At 50.1% G+C, this 22164-nt stretch overlaps 1 protein-coding gene across 3 annotated transcripts in view; it reads left to right on the top strand.

Annotated features, from left to right (window-relative positions):
* LOC140201727 (transcription factor 7-like 2) overlaps positions 1-21717 on the top strand; it is a 34290-nt gene extending 12573 nt beyond the window's left edge. For 2 of the 3 annotated variants that reach the window (XM_072266309.1, XM_072266310.1), the window contains 8 exons: positions 2715-2847; positions 2939-3041; positions 5510-5596; positions 9320-9445; positions 12087-12246; positions 15096-15203; positions 17073-17130; positions 20099-21717. In XM_072266309.1, the coding sequence (XP_072122410.1) occupies positions 2715-2847; positions 2939-3041; positions 5510-5596; positions 9320-9445; positions 12087-12246; positions 15096-15203; positions 17073-17130; positions 20099-20481 (1158 nt within the window). In that variant the 3' untranslated portion in view covers positions 20482-21717. The remainder of the gene's footprint in view (positions 1-2714; positions 2848-2938; positions 3042-5509; positions 5597-9319; positions 9446-12086; positions 12247-15095; positions 15204-17072; positions 17131-20098) is intronic. The other variant, XM_072266311.1, reaches the window with a different exon arrangement.
* Positions 21718-22164: the final 447 nt, after the last annotated feature.

A 22164-nucleotide genomic window follows, 5' to 3' on the forward strand; every position in this document is an offset into this window, starting at 1 on the left:
AAAGTTGAAATTGACACCGCATCCACCACTTCCTCTGCCAGCTTGTTTCACACTCCCACCACCCTCCAGTTGAAGAAGTCCACCCACGTGGCCGCATAGTGGTTAGCGCAACTATTACAGTTTGGGGCATTGGAGGTTAATTCCGATGTCATCTGTAGAGAGTCTGTACGTCCTGCCACTGGGTTTCCTCCTGGTGCTCTGGTTTCCTCCACAGTCCACAGGCCAAGGGGCTAGGCAGAGTAACAGTCTGGCATGGACTAGTTGGGCCGAGGGGCCTGTACTGATTAGTAGGTTAATTGGTCATTGTAAATTGTGCCGTGTCAAGACTAGGGTTACATTGGGGGTTGCTGGGCAGCACAGTTCAAAGGGCTGGAATGGCGCATTCCACATTGTTCCCAATCAATAAATAAATATTTCACCTTTCATCACTAACCTATGACCTCCAGTTCTAGTTTTAGCCAACAGCAGTGGGAAAAGCCTGCTCTCTACCCCTCATAATTTTGTACACCTCTATCAAATCTCCCTTCAATCTTCAACTTTCTAGAGAATAAAGTCCCAACCGATTCGACCTTTCCCTGTAACTTGGGCCCTCAAGTTCCAGCAACAAGCTTGCAAATTTTGCCTGCACTCCGTCTGTCTACTATTTCAAAATAAAACAACTAATTATAGAAAATGTGTCAGGCTGATGGACAGAGCCTGGTGGGCACCATCTTGGGGTGATCGAGCTGCAGAGATATCGTCACCTTCCAAACCTCTGGGGGTGGGGGGGGTGTGAGGAATAGCAAATATCAGTCTGCTACTTGAGAGAGAGAGATCTTTAATCATGGGCAATGTAATACTGATCTACCCTCAACGTTTTGTACTTGACCCCACCAAGACCCCTACATCAGACTTCTTCTTCATCGGATTCTCCTTCAGGTTGGACGAACAACACCTTGTATTCAGTCTGTGTAGCTTCCAACCTGGGGCATGAACATCTATTTCTCCATCTTCCAGTCATTTCTCCCTTTTTGCCTTCTCTCTTTCTCCATTCCCCATTCTGATTACCCCTCCTCCACACCTCCCCATCACCTCCTTTTGGTGACCCTCCCCTCTCCATGGTCCACTCTGCTCTCCGATCAGTTTCCTCCTTCTTCAACCCTTTACCTCCTTCAGCTGTCCCCTCCCAGCTTTTCCCCTCATCGTCCCCGCCTTCCCCCTCACCCGCCCCCTCCCCTCCACCTTCTTATTCTGGCTTCTGCCCCGTTCCTTTCCAGCCCCGATGAGGGGTCTTGGGCTGAAACGTTGAACTGTCCGATCCCCTTCTCTAGATGCTGCCTGATTTGCTAAATCCCTCCAGCATTTTCTGTGCACTGCTCAGGATATCCAACGTCTGCAGAAGCTCTGGTGTTTACAAACCTGATATGTTGTCAGCCCAGTTGGCCTTGGCTGTGGGTGAGAGTCACGTGGGCCATAATCACAATCACGGTCTCCTAGCTGGCTGATGTGTGACTCCCTCCATCCAGCTATCAGTGACTGTGCCTCCCTGAGATTCCGGGAATGCCGTCTGAGTCGTGGCATTGAATATCTCTTTGGCGGTGTTCTCTTGTTGCTCGGGTTAATTCACTGGATTGGATTCGGTGTAACGGAAGGTGGGGGAGGGGGACTTGTGGCACAGTGGGTAGAGGTGCTGACTCATGATGCCAGAGACCTGGGTTCAATCCCCACCTCAGATGCTCTCTGTGTGGGGTGTGCTCACTTTCCTGTGTGGTTGCCACCAGGTGCTGGAGTTCTCTCCCACGCGGGGCGCTCCGGGTAGCGGTCAGCACGACGCTACTACTGCTGGGTGCGCTGGAGTTCAGGGTTCAATTCCGGCGTCTTCTGTAAGCAAGTAGGTTTCCTCTGGCTGCCCTGGTTTCCTCCCACAGTCCAAAGGCTGTCACTCTCACCACCCCCTGAGAGAAGGAGGTCCCCCCCCCCCCCCGTGCTCCCCTACTGCGGGCGCCGCAGTAGCTTGGGGTGTCTAAGTTCAATTCCGACATCATCTGTAAGGAGTCTGTGGTTTTCCTGCAGGTGCCCTGGTTTCCTCCCACGGTCCAAAGACATTCTGGTTACTTGGTCACTGTAAATCGTCCCTTTAGGCAAGGATTAAATTGGTGGCTCGCTGGGCAGCACGGCTCGAGGGGCCTGTTCCGCTCTAAATCTCGAAATAAGATTAAATAAATCTGAACAGCACTTAGGATCAGAATGTCAACTGGCTGCTGTAAATTACCCCCCGACGTGTGGGTGAGGGAATGTCAGGGGCGTTGGTAGGAATGTGGGGAGAATGTACTGGAATCACTGTCAGGTTAGTGGATGGATGGTTGGGGGTTGGTATGGACTTGATGGGCTGAAGGGCCTCTCTCTCTGTGCTCTGTGACAACACGGTAGCACAGCTGTTAGCTTAACATTACTGTGCAAGTGACCGGCTGCTGTCTGTAAGGAGTTGGTATCATCTCCCCATTCCCTCCTGCGTTCCGAAGGGGTGGGGTTCGCATTGGTGCAATTGGGCCACGTCTCTAAATGAAACGAAGAGTAGTGTCAAGGCTGAATGGCTTTCTCCTGTGTATTTATGATGGAGGAGGGGAGAAGAAGGTCAGGGAGTGGAGAAGGGGATTTCTGGTCACTGGGGTGAGGTGTGGGTTCCTCTGAAAGAGTTTGCTGATCTCTCGTCTTTTTCTCTCCGTCTCCCGTAGACCAGCGGTGTGCCCCTGGTTCAGCACCCTCACCATGTGCACCCCCTCACCCCCCTCATCACCTACAGCAACGACCATTTCTCGCCGGGGAGCCCCTCCCCTCACCTGTCCCCGGAGCTTGACCTCAAGAGCGGTGAGTGACCTCCCTCCCTTTGTCTGCCTCGTCGCCGCCTGGCCTTCTCCTGGTTATCGCTGGCTCTCGCTCTCTCTCTGTCTCCCTGCAGGACTCCCTCGGGTTCGGCACCCCTCAGAGCTCGCGGCGTTTTACCCGCTCTCTCCCGGCGCCGTCGGACAGCTTGCTCACCCTCTCGGCTGGATGGTACCACCGTAAGACCCTTGTGTTGCTTATCCCTCCCGGCCCCCATTCTCTCGACTCTCTCCAGCTTCCACCAGTCGCTGGTGCGCCCGGTTCCTGCTGCTGTCTGTAAGGACGTTGTAGGTTCTCCTGTGGCTGTGTGGGCTTCCTCCGGGTTTCCACCCGCATCCCAAAGGCTTGGGAGTTAGTACGTTAGTTGGCCAGCGAGTGTAATTGAGCTGTGGGGCTTTTGGGTCAGGAGAGCCTCTTACCGTTCTGTATCCCTGAAAAAAACAAAGCAAAGTCCAGTCCATCCCATTCCTGGCGTCCGGCCAGCAGTGGGGAGGGTGGTGCCCCCGCGGATCCAGCAAACCCCCACCAGGTTGGATCCTGATCCCCGAAGCTGTCCGGGTGTTGTTTCCCCGGACGTTCCGGTTTCCCCCCCACGTCCCAAAGCTGTGCGGTTAATCGCAAACACAGGAGACCTGGCAAAAGCCTGAGCGGTGCTCTCAAGGTGCTGGGGGAGCTCAGCAGGTCAGGCAGCATCCGGGGAGGGGAATAAACAGACAAGTGTTTCAGGACGGGACCCTCTGACAGGACTGGGAAGGAAGGGGGCAGAAGCCACAATAGGTATGCTGGGGAGAAGGATGGAGTATAAGCTAGCAGGTGATAGATAGGTCCGGTTGTGGGGCGGGGGGGAGGTGTGTGGGGTATTGGAGGGGAGTTGAAGCGAGAAGCTGGGTGGTGATGGGTGGAAAAGGTAAAGGATTGAGGAAGAAGGGGAGGAGAGTGGACCATGGGAGAAAGGGAAGGAGGAGGGACACCAGAAGGAGATGATGGGCAGATGAGGAGAAGCGAAGGGGACTGGATGAGGAAGAGCAAAGAGGGAAAAAAATTACCAGTTTACCCCCCCCCCCAACCTTCCTCTGGATTCTCCCCCCTCCCTTTCCAGTCCTAATGAAGGATCTCCACACAAAACATTGACTGCTTCTTCCTTTTCCATGGATGCTGAGTTCTTCCAGCATTTTCTCTGTGTTGGCAAAGCCACAAAGGCTGGGAGATTGACTGTTTGTTGTAAATGCCCCCTGGTGGGAGCACAGATGTGTGGGGGGGAGGGGTGGAAGAAAGAATCTGATAGGAGAGGAGAGTGGACCATGGGAGAAAGGGAAGGAGGAGGGGAACCGGAAGACCCAAGAGTACAATAGGGCTGTTTGGCCCATTGAGTTCTCCCACCACTGGGGTTCTTCAATAGCTTTTCGAAAGAGATTCGGGTGGAGGGAGAGAAGTGGGATTCAAGGGGTTGCTCTAAGTGTCCGCATATACTCGATGGGCTGAAGGAACTTCTGTGTCAACCCGAAGTACGAGAGTCAGCACAATGTGTACCGATTGTTACGCTGCTCTCAGACTCCACCGGGGAGTTGCACATCCGATCTCACACCATTCTCCACGCACCCGGGCACGCCGGGAGTGATCCTATTGCTGGGATAGAGACCGGTGGAAACCTGAATCCCAATCCTGAAAGATTCCTGTTTTCCAGTTGTGACTCTTCAATAGCTTTGAGGAACTTGGTCCAACCAGAGGTGGATACAGGTGTAATAAATGATAATTGGAATTCTTTGTCTTTAGAGGGGCCTTTCCTGTGCATCTGCCCCTGCCCTTGGTGTGTGAGATAGGAGAGTGTAGATGGGCCTACCCCTTGTTGTCCCTGCCCTATTTTTGTTTTTTTACAATACTACAACAAACATCATCCTATCCTTGTCAAAGATGGCGTTTATCCCCTGCGGTGCCCAACAATTCCAAAACGCTTCTGAGGTACCCATGTACCGGGCAGTCTGGCTCTCCCAGCCCTGGGAGTGTTTGACAGGACAATGCAGAGAGAGCTACTGTCTGTATCTAACCCATATCGGGATAGTGTGGAGGATGCTCCAGTTGGTACAGGGAGGGTGATCCTTAGATGGGTGGGGGGGCATTGGTCTGGTATTGTGGACTCAGGGAGACAAGGGAACCACGTTTCACTCGTAGTGTGGCGATGGACCAGGACTTGTGTTAGAACACAGAAAATTACAGGCTCTTTGGCCCACGATGTTGTGCTAACCCTTTAATCTACTCCAAGGTCAATCTAACTCTTCCCTCAAAAATAGCCCAGCGTCTTTCTTTCATCCGTGTGCCTGCGGAGTCTCTGGCTGTCCACTCGATCTGTGCCTCTTGTCATCTTCGTCAAGCCATCCCTCATCCTCCTTCGCCCCAAAGGGAAAAGCCCTGGCTCATTCGACTGTTACTCATAAAACATTCTCCTTAAGTCACTTACCGGGCCGGGAAACCTGGTAAATCTGTTCTGCACCCTATTCTAAAGCTTCCACATCCCTCCTCTAATGAGACACCCAGAACTGAACGCAGCAATGTGTTCTCGGTTTAATATATCGTGGTCTGTTTTTCTCTGTTTGTTCGGAGTGCCTTGTAATTTGGGATTTTTTTTCTCACTCCTGTTGTTGTACCACAGGCCAAGCCCCCCCCTCTACTCGATGTTAGCGTCAGGCCTTAGGCCCTCCTACCATACAGCGCTGGCTGCCAACGCCTCTGTGGCCAGGTGGGTGAATCTCCACGACTTCTGGGTCAGCCACTGGCCCCAGCAAGGGAGTCCTGCTCAAATGCCTTGTGTAGGGGGCGGGGGGGGTGCTCTGTCAGAGGTAGTGTCCCTCGCGCAAGGGACGGTGGCGACCATCCATCGCGGCAGTTGCCCTGTACCCTGTGACGGCAACAGTGTCACCTTTCCAGCCCTACGTGGGGGGGGGGGGGAGGAGGGTGAGGGAGGGATAAAGGAACAGAGGAAGAAGGGAGGGGAGAGGAGAAGGAGGGTGAGGGAGAGATAAGGGAACAGAGGAAGAAGGGAGGGGGAGGAGAGAAGGAGGGTGAGAGAAGTACGAGGGAATGGAGGAAGAAGGGAGGGGAGAATGAGAGGGTGAGGGAGGGATGAGGGAACGGAGGGAAAAGGAGAGGGTGAGGGAGGGATGAGGGAATGGAGGTAGAAGGGAGGGGAGAATGAGAGGGTGAGGGAGGGATGAGGGAATGGAGGAAGAAGTGAGGGGGAGGAGAGAAGGAGACCGGCCACGGGAGACAGAAATAGAGAGAGAAATAGAAATGGATGGGGAAGGAGAGAGAGAGAGGAAGGGTTGAAGGCAGAGGGAGGCACATCATGTACAGAGCAGGGGATGAGGGAGGATCGTGCCCCTGAATTCTGGAAGGTTCCTACAGCTGGATGGTCACTGGCTCCCACCTGTGTTACCCCACTGGTACAGTGCAGAGAGGCTGTGAAGGCAGAGGGCTGTAGGGGCAGGGAAAGGAGAGTGACATTGCAGCTTTGCACCGTGTGAGGATAAGGGGATGGGGGCACTGAGCAGAAAATAGTATTGTCCGCTGTACAGAGGGTGTGAACAGAGATATTTCCCCACTCACATGCTACAAGGAGCGGTAGAACAAAGGGATCTGGGAATACAGGTCCATAATTCGTTGAAGGTGGCATCGCAGGTAGATAGGGTCGTAAAGAAATTTTTGGCACATTGGCCTTCATAATCAAAGTATTGAGTACAGGATGGGATGTTATGAAGTTGTATAGGATATTGGTGAGGTCTAATTTGGAGTACTGTGTGCATTTTTGGTCACCTATCTACAGGAAAGATGTAAATAAGGTTGAAAGTGTCCAGAAAAACTTTACAAGAATGTTGCCGGGTCTGGAGGACCTAAGTTATAAGGAAAGGTTGAATAGGTTTGGACTTGAAACGTAGAAAATTGAGTGGAGATTTGACGAAGGTATACAAAATTATGAGGGTTTAGATAGGATAAATGCAAGAAGGCTTTTAAGAGAAGTTTGGATAAGTACATGGATACTCTGAACTTTGATTGGTGGACCTGAGTTATAGGGAAAGATTGAATAGGTTAGGACTTTATTCCTTAGAACGCAGATTTGACAGAGGTGTACGAAGTTATGAGGGGTATAGATCGGGTAAATGTAAGAAGGCTTTTTAAACTGAGGTTGGGTGGGACTACAACTAGAAGTCATAGGTTAAGGGTGAAAAGTGAAAAGTTTAAGGGGAACATGAGGGAAACTTCTTCACTCAGTGGGTCGTGAGAGTGTGCATGCAAGCTCAATTTCAACATTTAAGAGAGGTTTGGGTAGGTACATGGATGGTAGGTGTAGGCAGTTTAAATGTTTTCGGCATGGACTAGATGGGGCAAGGGACCTATTTCTGTGCTGTACTGTGTGACTGTATGAAAGAGAGAGAGGTTGGATATACTGCTCCCCACACAGGATGCTGGGGAGAGGCAGAGTCGTTTTATTCCAGGTGTTGGGAAGGTGCCATCACTGTTGGTGCAGATAGCAGGGACTGTGGAGAGCCTGGGGCAAGGAACCGCAGAGTGTAAGGACCAGTGACTCGACGCGAGGAATTGACGGACGAGGTGAGGGAGGGGTGGACCGCTGCTGTGGGACTGTGATGTGGCAGCAGGGCCCCACATTCCCTTGGTCTTCGCAAAAAGTGAACCTTAAGCAACATTCGAGAACGTAAAATAGTACGTGAACCTTTGGCCCACCGGGTTCTTGATTAGTGTCAAAGGTTACGGGGAGAAGGCAGGAGAACAGGGTTGACGAGATAGTAAATCGCAGAGTGGTGGCCCAAATGCCCTAATTCAATCTTAGCATCCTGTGGACAGCACAACATTGTGGGCTGAAGGGCCTGTAATGTACTGTACTGTAGTATGTTCTATTTTAAATAGAACATATAAGTGAGAATAGTAAAAGTCCAGTAATTTCATAGCAAATAAAATTGAGGCGGCTTCTTCAAATTGATTCCAGAGTTGGCCTCAAGTCTGGAGGAGCGGTTTCACAATGCAGCCATGTGTTCTCTGGAATATGTATGAAAGTTTAGCTTTATTTGTCATGTGGGTATCAAAACACAGTGCTGTTCATTCTAATGACCAGTGCAGTCCAGGGATGTGCTGGCCGGGGGGTGGGGGGGGTAGGCAGCCCGCAAGTGTCAGCACGCGTCCAGCAGGCGCACAACTTGGCCGATCCGTATGTCTTTGGGACATGGGTGGAAATCGGATCACCCGCAGCAAACCCATACAGCAACAGGCAGAACGTCCTCACAGGCAGCAATAGGAATTCAGCTCCGATCACCTCTCTGTAAAATCCAGCTAACTGCTTTGCTACCCTGATGGGTGTCTAAGAGTGATTTGATCAAGGGCTTTGGAAGGAATTAGAGTAGATGGGGGTAAATTTCATGCCGGAGGGAGAGGCCAAGAGCAGAGATTCTTCCAACTCTGCGCATGGCCATTCAGTAGAGAAGTAAAGAACAGTTCTTTCATCCGATTGACCTTGGATGTGAGGAGCATTCAGAACAAAGTACCGTAGATTTTAAATACTCTCCACATCCACACTATCTAGGCTTTTCAATGTTTGGTAGGTTTCAATGAGATCCACTCTCCCTCAATCTTCTAAACTCTCTCACAAGTACAGGCCCAGAGCCATCAAACACGCCCCATAAGTTAACCCTTTCATTCCTGGAACAATTCTTGTGAACCTCCTCTGGACCTTCTCCAATGCCAGCATATCCTTTCTGAGATATGGCCCCTAAACTGCTCACAGTAACCTCAAATGTGGTCTGACCAACAATTTTTAAAGCCTCAGTGTTACATCCTTGCTTTTATATTCTAGTTCTCTCAAAATGAATGCCAATGTTGCATTTGCCTTCCTTACTTGTGACTCAACTTGCAAGTTGACTTTTAGGGAGTCCTGGATTCCCAAGTTCCTTTGTGCCTCTGACTTTGGAATTTGCTCCCTGTTTAGAAAACAGTCTATGCCCTATTAAAGTCCTTCTCTCAAAGTGCATGACCATGCACTACAACCTATTACATCTGCCACTTCTTCACCCATTTTCCTAATCTGTCCAAATCCTCCTGCAGACCTCCTGCTTTTTCAACGCTACATGCCCCTCTTTGTATCAGATTCAGATTTGGACTTGCTATGTTTATGAAATGTATGGTAAAGTGCGTTAACAATCACCAGAGCAACAACAAAACAAAGCAAGACCGCAGGAAAACAACCCCCTTTCCCTTCATACCCACCCACCCATTGCTATCAATTCCATCGTGCAGATCACTGGTGAATGGTAGCGGACCAGTGGAGCACCACTAGTCATTTGGCCCAAATGATTGGACTCACAGTTGGGTGAGCTGCCCACTGCCTGTTGGGATGGTTTGTAATCTGTCAGTGCGTCTTGTTTCTACTCCTCACTGACTCACGTCTCTTTGGCAGGTTCTCTCCTCAGCTGGTCACGGCATCACACGGTCTACATGCAAGTGGAATCCCCCACCCCGCCATCGTAACAACGGGAATCAAGCAGGAGCCCAATCACAGCCAGCCCAGTCCGAGCCACATCTCGTGAGTTTTGTTGCGTCTTTGCTGGAGGCTTCAAAACGATGAGCGGAAGATTCAATAATTGGCACGTTGACCTTGATTTGGAGGTTCAAGGGGTCAGGGGTACAGTTGATGAGAAATTCTCAAGCCAAGATGGTGCCCTTTGTCAGAAACGAGCAAACACAAATATATCCCTGTGTTTACAAATATACTCAGAGGCCTCTTTATCAGGTACAGGAGGGGAACCTGGTGTGGTCTTTTGCTGCTGTAGTCCATCGAACACATCTTCATGGTTGGATGTGTTGTGTGTTCAGGGATGCTCTTCTGCATGCCACTGTTGTACCATGAGGTTATTTGAGTTATTGTCGCCTTCTTGTCAGCTTGAACCAGTCGGGCCATTCTCCTCCGATCTCTCTCATTAATGAGGCGTTTTTGCCTGCAGCACTGCTGCTCACTGGATGCTTTTTGTTTTGTTCCTCACACCATTCTCTGTAGACTCTAGAAATGTTACCTAAGCAACTTTGACGGCAGAATGATTGTTGGTGCCAGACAGGGTGGATTGAGTACCTCTCATAAACTGTTGACCTGGGATTGTCACGCAGAACAGTCTCCAGAATTTATAGATACAACCCTCTCACCGGAGCTTGTACACTAACTTTTGGGGATGTTCCGATTGAAGAACATTGATTGTAGTAATTGCTGTGTGCATGCTGCTCATACACAAATATCCGTCGCCAAGAAGCAACAGATCGCACACCCGTTTAAAATTACCAAGAAAGTATATTTATCAATTTTCAACATCATCAGACAATTAGTAGGAAAAGAAAGGAAAGAGTAAAAGGGCCCATTACAGTTAATCAAGTCTAAACATGCACATAAACATTGGAGCTCATATCGGTAGTGGTTGGGTGTACCACTTTACTCGCGGTGCTGAATTCCCATCACCAACCACAGGGCGAGCTCCCCTTCTCGGAATCCTGCCTCTCGGAAAGGTCTCCTTGCAACAGGGTCTCCCCTTCCAATGGGATCCTCCAGGTGTCTTCCCTGGTGCTCTGCTCTCCGCACCTCCCGCCAAAAGCCCCCAAAACCAGGCTACTCTTCCTTCAGAAATCTCATCCTGCCCAGCTCTCTAGAATCTTCTCTCGCATCCCACTGGGTAGGAGGTTACAACACATTCCCAGTCAGTCCTGATTGGCTGACACCACATTCTTATGCTGGGCAACATGGCTCCTTATCTTTAGCTGAAACCAGAACTCTCTTACTAAAACGACACGCTGCTTTTACAGAAAACTACTAAAATAGAAATACCTCACAGCATAGCTGTAGAAATCTCATCCAGAGTATTACACAGAGAATGGTATAAAATGTGCTTATTTGAGTTATTGTCTCCTTGTCAGCTTGAACCAGTCTAGCTAATCTCTTCTGACCTCTCATTAACAAGATGTTATCATCCACTGAACTACCACTCATGGGTTTTTTTTTAACGTGCCATTCTCTGTAAACTCTAGAGACTGTTGTGCATGAAAATCCCAGGAGACCAGCAGTTTCTGAGATACTCAAACCACCCCATCTGGCACCACATTCAAAGTCATGTAGATCACACTTTTTCCTCATTCTGATGTTCAGTCTGGTTCCATTTCAAATGGTTCAACAGCTGAACCTCTTGACACGTCTGCTTGCTTTTGTGCATTGAATTGGTGCCACGTGATTGGCTGACTATATATTTGCATTAATGAGCGGGTGTACCTAATAAAGTGGTCACTGAGTACATTGAGGAAGGGAGAGATTTGTTCCATTAGGACTCTCTACAACTGAAAGGGACGAGGAAATGGAATGAATCCATTGGTGTTGGGTCTCCTGAGAATGGAAGTGAGTGGTTTCATTGGGATTCTCCCTAATGGGGGTGAATGGCAAAAAGCTTTGTCCTTTGGAAATGTAATGCAGAAGAGAATGGGAGGAGATTCATTCCCTGAGGTTTCATTTACTGGGAGTGAAAGGGAGAGGTTGGATCCAATGAGATTGTATATCATGGGATAAGTTGGACCTTTCAGTTCTTTACTGGGAGACTAGATGGTACAGCCTCTGAATACAAAGACATCCCATGAAAACAGATGAGGAATTTCTTTAGCCAGAAGGTGGTAAATCTGTGGAATTCATTGCCACAGACATCTGTGGAGGCCAAGTGGTTGGGTATATTTAAAGTGCAAGTTGATAGGTTCATGACTAGTCAGGGTGTTAAAGATTACAGGGAGAAACAGGAGATTGGGTTTGAGAGGGATAATTCCCCATTCTGGTTCCCCTCTCACCCCTTTTCTTCTTATCTGCCCATCACCTCCTTCTGGTTCCCATCTGCCCTTTTCTCCCATGGTCCATTCTCCTCTCCTTCTTCAGCCCTTTACATTTTCCACCTATCCCCTCCCAGCTTCTTCACCCCCTTCCCCATACCCCACCCACCGAACTTCCTCCTCAGCCGTTCTCATGTATCAGCCAAGATGGAATGACACAGCAGACTCGATGGGCTGAATGGCCTAATTCTGATCCTATGTGTTGCGGTCTTGCTTTGGAAATCATTTGGTTCACCGGGTCGGTCGGAAAACTTCGTACTTGGCTCGTGATCGCGTTACTTCACGTGGCAAATACAACTAACCGTTATCGTTCGTTTCAGGAAGCCCCTGGCCACGAAGGAGGAGGATGAGAAGAGAAAACCGCACATCAAAAAGCCACTGAACGCTTTCATGTTGTACATGAAGGAGATGCGGGCCAAGGTGGTGGCCGAGTGTACACTAAAAGAAAGTGCCGCCATTAACCAGATACTGGGGCGCAAGGTAAGCTCCAGGCTTAAGTATGTTGTCCGTGAAAGCAGGCCAGACACGCCAACTCATCTAGTTCCAACATGTCCCCACTCTCAAAAATTCCCTTTTCCTGTCTTGATGCAACTGGGACGAGAAGTTCGGACTATGTGGGTGACTGTAACACATAGGAGCAGAATTAGGCCATTCTGCCCATCAAATCTGCTCCATCATTCCATCATAGCTGATTTATTTTCCCTGTCTCCGTAACCTCCCCCCCCCCCCCCCCCCCGGTAATCAAGAACCTAACCCTCTCCTCTTATACCCAATGACCTGACCTCCTCAGCTGCCTGTGGCAATGGATTCCACATATTGTGGTATGGCAATTGTCTCATATCAGACCGCAAAGCACTCCAGCGTGTGGCGAAAACTGCCCAGCGGATTATCGGCCCCGAATTGCCCACCCCATTGAGAACATCTACCATAAACGCTGCCTGGGCAGGGCAAAAAGCATTATCGAGGATGCATCTCACCCTAACTACGGACTTTTTACTCTCCTCCCATCCAGTAGGCACTACAGGAGCCTCCGCTCCCGCACCAGCAGGCACAGGAAGAGCTTCTTCCCTGAGGCTGTGACCCTGCTGAACCTCTCATCACAGCATATTGTACTGTCTCAGTACCTTTATATTTGTGTGCTGTAGCACTTACTTTTTATTTGCAGTTATTTTGTAAATAACTCTATTCTTTGCATTTCTGGTTAGGTGCTAACTGCATTTCATTGGCTTTGTATCTGTACTTGGCACAATGACAATAAAGTTGAATCTAATCTAATCTAGTCTAATATTCACCAATATTCAGTAGGTTTTAATGAGATTTATGACCCCTCCCCCCAGCCCGCCCCATTGTTCTAAACTCCAGTGAGTACAGGCCCAGAGCACCGTAAACCCAGACCAACCACTCTCTGTTGACTCTTCCCAGCAGATGGACAGACCAAGTTGCACGATGGCGTTGAGCTGCAGTCTCTGTCGAAATCATGGCTCTGGCTAAATTGCGTTTTTTTTTAGGTTTGTAAGGATGGGTTTTGGGGACAGAGAGGGGGGAGCTAGAGGTCAGATTAGGGTTTTGGGATGAAGATGTCGGGGAGTTCGAGGCCAGGCCTCCGGTTCGCATTCAGAGTCCGGCAGTGTAGACGGGTGACGAACGACATCCCTGGACATGGGGCTGTCCCAGAGTCCGGGGATCGGACGTCCGTGTGAGCAGGGCCAGTCGGTTGGTGCACCTAGAGCCCAGGGTTCCGTCAGTCTCTTGTCCAGGGTCAATACTGAAGTTCATTCGGAAGTCCGCAAGCTGGAGTCAGGAGGCTTATCCCGGAGCTGCAGGACTGTTTATGTCTGTGGGTGGGTGGGAGGAAATGGATTTGTCTTGTTTGTATGTTCTGTGTGTGTTGTTCTGCTGAGCATTGAGGTTTTTCATTGAGTGTTTCCATGTACATGTGGTAAGTAAACCTGAATCTTTTTTTGATGGGTCTCCTGCCTCTCTGGAAACGGTGGACCACCTCAGTTTGAGGCACGGTAGTAATTAAAAACAGTAAGATTTGGTAGTTAAGGAAGTGTCCTTTCATGCTGATGGTGACTCAGTGGGTTGTACTCATGCCTGAGTCAGAAACCACACTCTGGATGCTTGTGCTCAGCAGTCTGAGGTCATCTGTGTTTGGTCTGTGTTGGTTTATGCCTTGCCCCTAGACTGCCGGTCTTCCAACAGCCACCCGTTTCAGTCTGCCTTCCCATTCTGACGTGTCAGTCCATGGCCTGATGATAAGGAGGAAAAAATAACCTCACTCTATCTGGGTAGCCTCCAATTTGATCAAGAATGTCAATTTTCCCTACTTCTCTGCAGCTGCCGTTCCATCCACCTTCCCTCTTCTTCCATTCCGCATCTGGTTCCCCACTCACCCCCTCAACTCCTTCTGGTTCCCCTCCTCCTTCCCTTCCTCCCATGGTCCACTCCTCTCCTATCAGATTCCAACTTCTTCAGCCCTTTACGTTTTCCACCTATCCCCTCCTATCTTCTTACTTCACCGCCCCCCCCCCCGTACCCCATGCATCCACCTTCCTCCTCAGCTGTTCTCACCTATCACCCCGCCCCATGTTCTTAGACTGGTTTCTGCCCACTTCCTTTCCAGTCCAGTGCAGGGTCTGGGCCTGAATCCCCTCCACAGATGCTGCCCGACCTGCTGAGATCCTCAGTATTTTGCCTTGTGCTGCTCCTAGACTGCAGAATCTGACTTAGTCAGGCCACGCCTGCACGGGGTGGCTGCTTTAGTTGTGAAGGGGGTGGGGGGGGTGGCTATCCTCTCCACATTTCTGCTGCTGAATGCAGCCCAGTGCACAGCACGCGAGGACCCCCCCTCCCCACCTCCCTGCCGTGGAGCTCATCTACAAGGAGCTCTGCTGCAAGAAATCAGCTTCCATCATTGAAGAGCCCCACCATCCAGGATATTGCCTCTTGTTGCCACCTTCAGGCAGGAAGTCCCACTCCGCCAGGTCAGGGAGCAGTGATCACCCTAGAACCATCAGGTTCCTGAACCAGTGTGGGTAACTTCGCTCACCCCAACTCTGAACTAACTTTACAACTACAAACTCACTTTCAAGTAATTTTCACAACTCCTGTCCTTTTATTTTTTTTTAATTTTCAAAAGTTTGCCTTCTTTTTCACATTGGTTGATAACAAAATTAGGTAATAAATTTTAGTTCAAACTTTTGAGTGCCTCTCCTCGGCGATCCTGTGGGGAGGTGTCTTGGGCGTAGACTGATAATCTTGGTACCGTGTACGTACTTTGATATTAAATTCCCTTTGAGTTTTGAAGTCCTGCTCTGTCCTGACAGTGGCACGCGTTGACCCGAGAGGAGCAATCGAAGTACTACGAGCTGGCGAGGAAGGAGCGGCAACTTCATTCCCAGCTCTACCCCGGCTGGTCAGCACGGGACAACTATGTGAGTAGCTGGCTTGGTTCAGCCAGGCACCCTGAGCTGCGGCGACGAGACCCTCTGGTCCCTTTGCCGGGGAAATGGAGCTGAGGGATGCTAGTAGTGCCTTGACAGGGCCTGGGCGCCGAAGTTGGAAGGAGGGGTGTTGATTAATGGCTGGATGTTTGAGGGGGAAGAATGGGGCGGTATGGTAGCCCAGCAACAGTGACCCAGGTTCAATTCCTGCCGCTATCAATGTCACTACCTCAGTGAAGCAGCCTTCTTCTTTGTGGCCAGGCACTTCCAGAAACAAATGATAAAGATCAGCATCAAAACATACATGATCAGAATCAGATTTAATATCACTGGCGTAGGTCGTGAAATTCCTTAACTTTGTTAGCAGTACAATGAAGTACATGATAAATAACTATAGAGGGAAAAAAGAGTTACATTGAGTGTATATACACCTCTGTTAAATAGTTAAGTTAAAAATAAGTGGTGCAAAATAACAGAAATAAAAAAGTAGTGAGGTTGTGTTGATGGGTTTAATTTAGAAATTGGATGGCGGAGGGGAGAGGCTGTTCCTGAATCACTGAGTGTGTGCCTTCAGGCTTCTGTACTTCCTTCTCGGCAGCAGAAGAGGGCACGTGCTGGGTGGTGGGGGTCCTTGATGATGGATGCCGCCTTCCTAAGGTACCACTCCTTGAAGTTGTTTTGGATACCGCGGAGGCTGGTACCCATGGTGGAGCATTGTACAAGTTTCCGCAGAAACGTGCTATTTGCGTCGACGGCCAACACCGTCTGAGGATTGTGCTGCCGTCAGCCCGCAAGCATCACCACGTTTCCGGCACCAACGGAACATGCCCACGTCTTACTAACCCCTGACCTGTACGTCTTTGGAAGGTGGGAGGAAAATGGAGCATCTGGGGGGATGGGGCGGGGGGAGCTCACATGGTCAGAGGGAGTACAATCTCCTTATGGTGAGCAGAAAGAACTGAGCCCCCATCACCGGTGGCTGTAAAGTGTAACACTTGCCACTATGCTACCGTAACGCCCCGTTCTTCCCGCGACCAGGTGGGTTTCCTCAAACGTTCCAAAGACGTTTGGGTTCGTGGGTTAATCGGTCACATGGGCAGTGAGGGCTCGTTGGACTGGAATAAAAAGAACCAAGTGTCATGAATGTTGTTTGTCATATACATTAGTGATCTGGATGATGGGGTGGTAAATTGGATGAGTAAGTATGCAGATGATATTAAGATAGGTGGAGCTGTGGATAATGAAGAAGGTTTTCAAAGCTTGCAGAGAGATTTAGGCCAGTTAGAAGAGTGGGCTGAAAGATGGCAGATGGAGTTTAATGCTGATAAATGTGAGGTGCTACATTCTAGTAGGACTAATCAAAATAGGATATACAAGGTAAATGATAGGGCATTGAAGAATGCAGTAGAACAGAGAGATCTAGGAATAATGGTGCATAGTTCCCTGAAGGTGGAATCTCATGTGGATAGGGTGGTGAAGAAAGCTTTTGGTATGCTGGCCTTTATAAACCAGAGCATTGAGTATTAGGAGTTGGGATGTAATGTTGTTTGGCACAGACTAGAAGGGCCGAGATGGCCTGTTTCCATACTGTAATTGTTATATGGTTATATGACAAGGTCTGGGACACTGAAGGTGCAAGGGGGGCTGCCGAGGGGGAGGGATCGGAATTGGACAGGGAAGAGTGGTCAGGGGTCACCACAGGTTGTACAGGGTTTAGTTATCATGGGAGGGCTTTAATAGAGAATTGGCCAGTGGGTGCGGATGGGCTGGAAGTTGGCTCAGGGGTGAAGGGGTTGGTCGGGGGACTGAAATGTTTCCTGGGACTGTGTTGCACTCACTGTCTTGGTGTCCACCTTACAGGGCAAGAGGAAAAAGAGGAAACGCGGCAAACAGCAGCAGACCGAGGAGAGTAACCAAGGTGTGTCCTCCAGACCCCGAGGGTCTGCTCATGATGGACGTGGGGGTGGCTGGAGCTGAGATGGGTGGGGGTGTTGGACATCCAGGGTTCCTGCCTCGGACAAGGTTTCTTCAGCTGCTTCTGGGGGACGGGCAGCTTGGCAGAGTCAGTACGGGTCCAACGTGGGCAAATGGGACAGCATGGAGGTGTTGGGCTGAAGGGTCTGAAGTGCAGATGTGGATCATGAATTAAAACAGCAGAGTTACTGTACGGGTGTAAAGTTAAAAGTAACTCCTTAATGCAGACAGGTGTGTGGTGCTGCACTTTGGGAAGGACAGGCCAGGGTAGGACTTACATGGTGAACAGCAGTGTGCTGAGGAATGTGGTAGAGCAGAGGGATCTGGGAATACAGGTCCATAATTCCTTGAAAGTGATTGTAAAGAGAGCTTTTGGCATATTGGCCTTCATAAATCAGAGATACAGAGGAGCTGGGATGTTTTGTTGAAATTGTACTAGACGATGGTGAGGCTGAATTTGGAGTTCTGCAATACCATAACATGTAGGAGCAGAATTAGGCGATTCACTAACATGTCTGATTTGTTATCCCTCTCAACCCCATTCTCCTGCCTTCTCCTCATAACCTTTGACTGCCTGACTAATCAAGAACCTATAAAACTCTGCTGTTTAAAAAGTGACTTGGCATGCACGGCTGTCTGAAGCAAGGAATTCCACAGACTCGCCTCCCTGTGGCTGGAGAAATTTCTCTTCATCTCTGGTCCTAGACTCCCCCACTATAGAAAAGTGTGGGACTCCACTCGATCTAGCCCTTTTCAATATTCATTACCTTTCAATGAGATCCCCCCTCCCCGTCATTCTTCCAAACTCCAGAGAGTGCAAGACCGGAGCCATCAAACTCTGCTTGTATGTTAACCCTTTCGTTCCCGGGATCATTCTCGTGAGCCTCCTCTGGGCCCTCTCCAATGGCAGCACTTGCTTTTTTTTTAGGCAAGAGGCCAAAGACGCCTTACGATACTCAATGCAGTCCGGCCGAAGCCTTAAAAGGCCGTACTGCATTGTGTGCAGTTCTGGTCACCAATGACAGGAAATGAATGCATCAGTAAAATCAAAACAGTACATAAAAAATTTACAAGGATGTTGCTGGGACTTGTGGACATGAATCATAGGGAAAGGTTGAATAGGTTAAGACTTGTTCCCTGGGGCGTAGGAGAATGGGGGGACAATTGTTAGACGTATACAAAACTGAGGGATATAGATAGGGTAAATGCAAGCAGGTTTTTTCCACTGAGGCTGGGTGAGACGAACACTAGAGGTGGTAGGTTAAGCAGGGATTGGCCTTGTTTGTCACATGTACGTACAGTGAAATGCACCGTTTGGTGTCATGACATCAGTGAGGATCGTGCTGGGCAGCCTGCAAATGGCAGCTCGCTTCCGGCATGCCCACAACTTGCTCACCCTGACGCTTACACCTTTGGGCTGTGGTTGAATATTTCAGGGGAACCTGAGTGGGTGGGGGGTCCTTCTTCAGTCGGGGGCGGGGGGGTGTGGCGTGTGAGCGTGGAACGAGCTGCCGGCAGAATGGTGGACGTGGTTCAATTGCAATATTTAAGAGAAGTTCGGATAGCTGAATGGATGGGACGGGTGCAGAGGGCTATGGTCAAGGTGCGGGTTGATGGGACTAGGCCGATTAACAGTTTGGCGTGAGCTAGATGGGCTGAAGGGCTGTAGCGCTCTATGACTCTGTGCTGGGGGCAGCCTGCAAGTATCGCCACGCGTCCTGCCGCCAGCGCAGCATGCCCCGCTGTGTTCAGCAGACCAACACAAGCAGCAACAGCAGCAAAGTAAGTCCCTTTGCCTTCCGCGTTCTCGCACGCACAGATGGGTGGCTAACCCCAGGGCAGGCCACCAGTCTCAGACTCGCAGACATGACTCTCAGTGGTGTAAATTTATATGTGCAGTGCCTCCAGTGTTGTCAAAGAACCCTCCCATCCTTCCCTCACTCTTTTTGACCAACTCCCGCTAAGAACCAGAACTTGCCTGCAGGGTAACAGCTTCGTCCCCCGGGCTGTCTGTGCCAGCTGAAGGACACGTGCTCATCTTGCCCTGGTCATCTTTAATTGCTGCTTTTTCTCGCATGTTTGTACGACTGCGTTTTTATTTGGGAAAGTGCCAGTAACATTATACTGCCTTACACAAACATGCAGCTTGCACTCTGTCAGACTGTTGATCTTCAGGCTCGGCCACTCAGGGACCCGTGCTAATTTTAATTTGGGACTGTATGCGCTGCGTGTGACTATAATGTACTGTGTTTGGCACCTCGGCCCCAGAGGGACAATCTTTCATTTAGCTGTGTACATGTGTGTGGTTGAATGTCAATAAATTTCAATTTGCGTGTAGCACGGTCCGAGGAACCTGACCGCCCGGGTGGGCCATTGTCTCTGCCTGCTCCTGCCGCACTGAACTCGTGTCCTCATACCTTGACCCCGTTCTTTCCTCTTCACACCTCCATCTGCAATTTAATTCCCATTCCCGTTCCTGTTCCGACCTCAGGGTGGAGGAGCAACAGCTTGTATTCCATCTGAGTAGCCTCCAACCCAATGGCATGAACATCGATTTCTCCTTCCAGTAAAATAAGTTTTGTTCTGCGCTCTGGTACCTACCCATCACCTTCCCTGGATCCTCTCCTCCTTCCCTTTCTCCTATGGTCCACTCTCCTCTCCGAGCAGATTCCTTCCTCTCCAGCCCTTTACCTTTCCTACCCACCTGGCTTCACCTGTCACCACTAGCTATCCTCTCCCCACTTTTCCCCCACCTTTCTATTCTGGAGTCTTCCCACTTCCTATCCGATCCTGGAGTAGGGTCTTGACCGTGCCTGCGGCGTTTTGTGTGTGTTGCGTTGAACTGGTGTGTCAGGTGCGCGTGCGCCGTGACAACCTGGTCGCTGTCTGACGATCAGTTCCTTCTCTTGCAGAGTCGCTGGTGCCCGGTTCCCGTCGGAGGCTGAAGGGCCGCCAGCTGGTTCGCGCGGACGGGATCTACTCGCTGCCCGTCTCTGCTTCCGCCGCCAGCAGCAGTATCCTGGACTCGCCACCCTCCCCGTCCACCCGGCAGCCGGTGCCGGAGGCCCGGGGCCCCGAGCAGGCCCAGCCGCTCTCGCTCAGCATCAAGTCGGACACCCAGCCCAAGCCGAGGGCACCCGCCTCCAGCCCCTCGCCTGCCAGCTCCCGGCGCCTCTCCCAGGCTGCCACGCCCACCTTCCTCTTGACTCCGCCTTCCTCCGTTGAGGCTGCCACGCACTCCCAGCACGGTTTGCAGACGCAGCCGTTGCCCTTGGTGACCAGGTCACCCGAGTGACCTTTAACCCATGAACTCCCCCCCTCCCACCCTCTGACCCCATATTCAGTCTCGGACCCCCTGACCCTCCAGAGAATTTTTTAAAAGATGTTCTTTGAAGCTGGTCAATATTTGACCCCACTTTTTATATTGAAAACTGTAAATAACTTTTTATTACGTTGAGGTTGGAGGAAGTCAAGGAGGGCTGGAGACGGGTGGGTGGGGGCTTCCATTGGGAAGAGAGAGGAAGGGAGGGGTGGTAGATAGAGATGCCCCTGTGCTCACTGCAGCGCATGCTTGACAGAGTTTGTGGAGTTCACTACAAGGACCAAGGGTTCTGGTCAGTCCCCGAAATGTATCCTCCTGTCAATAAGGCCCAATTTATGTCCCTGGTGGGGGTATTGAGCTTCCTCAGTCTTGCCAGAGTTCCATTGGTCGCCTGGGGGAGGGGGTTGCTGATCCTGGGCACTGCCTACTGCTGCCCTTTGGGGTGGCTGAGAGGTCGGTTCAGGGTGGCCCTCTGTACTGAGACAATCACATGACTCACAAATTATAGAGATTCTTCCCCCCAGCCCACCGCCTGAAAAACACACACTTCTTATTCGCAAACAAGAGAAAATCTGCAGGTGCTGGTAATCTGGGCGAATGACAAGTAACACACACACACACACATACACAACACAGACACATATACACACCCACACACCCACACGCACAATGCCGGAGGAACTCAGCAGGCTCGACACCATCTACGGGAAAGAGTTTTGGGCCAAGACCCTTCACCCTGAGTTCCTCCAGCATTTTGTGTGCGTGTTACTCTTTATTTGCCCAGTTTATAAGCTGAACTGCATAGTTTAAGTAACAAGGACCATATCCATTGCTGGGGCTGGTTCTGGGCTGACCAAACTGCTTGTTCTCTTGTCGGTGATGGGTACAGTGGGTTTGACTTGAGCTCAAAGATCTTTTCATCCATTTGGTGACTGAGAAATAATGCTTCTCTACAGGAGAATGACCAAACTCGCGACTGCTTCTCCCCACAGTGGAATAGGCTTTTGACAATTTCAACGCACATCTAATGTGGCTTCCAGTCCTGAGCAAAATTTTTCTCCCTACTTAAAGTGCATAATGGCTGTTTAGCCCAGAAGATCCACTGCCTTCTTGAGAATACCCCCACCCTCCACTCTCCATACCCCTGGGTTATTTTCACTTTGTTTAAAACATGTACAAATTTCTACATAAACGTTATCATATATGAAAGGTTCTAGTTTTTGTTTTGTGACATGGAAATTCCTAGGTTTTGGTTTGGAGTGGGGTGTGCAGATAAGTATCCCAAGGTTTGAAGGAATAGTTGTCAGTGCAAAGGTGGGAATTTGGATTTCTCCTGCTTCTTACTGGGCTGCGACTCCCAAAAGTTTGGACGTGATCTGAAGCATTCAGAATGCAGAGTTTTGTCAAGCTGGGAGAGGGCACAGAAGAGATTTAGGAGGATCCTAGAGGGCCTGAGTGATAGGGAGATATTGGCCAGGCTCAATCTTTATTCCCTGGAGGGGTGACCTTACAGAGGTTTATAAAATCATGAGGGGCACAGATAAAGCAGATGGTCATAGTCTTTTCCCCAGGGTTGGGGAGTCCAGAAGGGCAGAGATACAAGATAAAAGGGGAGAGATTTAAGAGACTTGAGAAGTAACTTCTTAATACAGAGGG

Source organism: Mobula birostris, chromosome 8, assembly GCF_030028105.1.
Source record: "Mobula birostris isolate sMobBir1 chromosome 8, sMobBir1.hap1, whole genome shotgun sequence".
NCBI classification, from domain to species: domain Eukaryota; kingdom Metazoa; phylum Chordata; class Chondrichthyes; order Myliobatiformes; family Myliobatidae; genus Mobula; species Mobula birostris.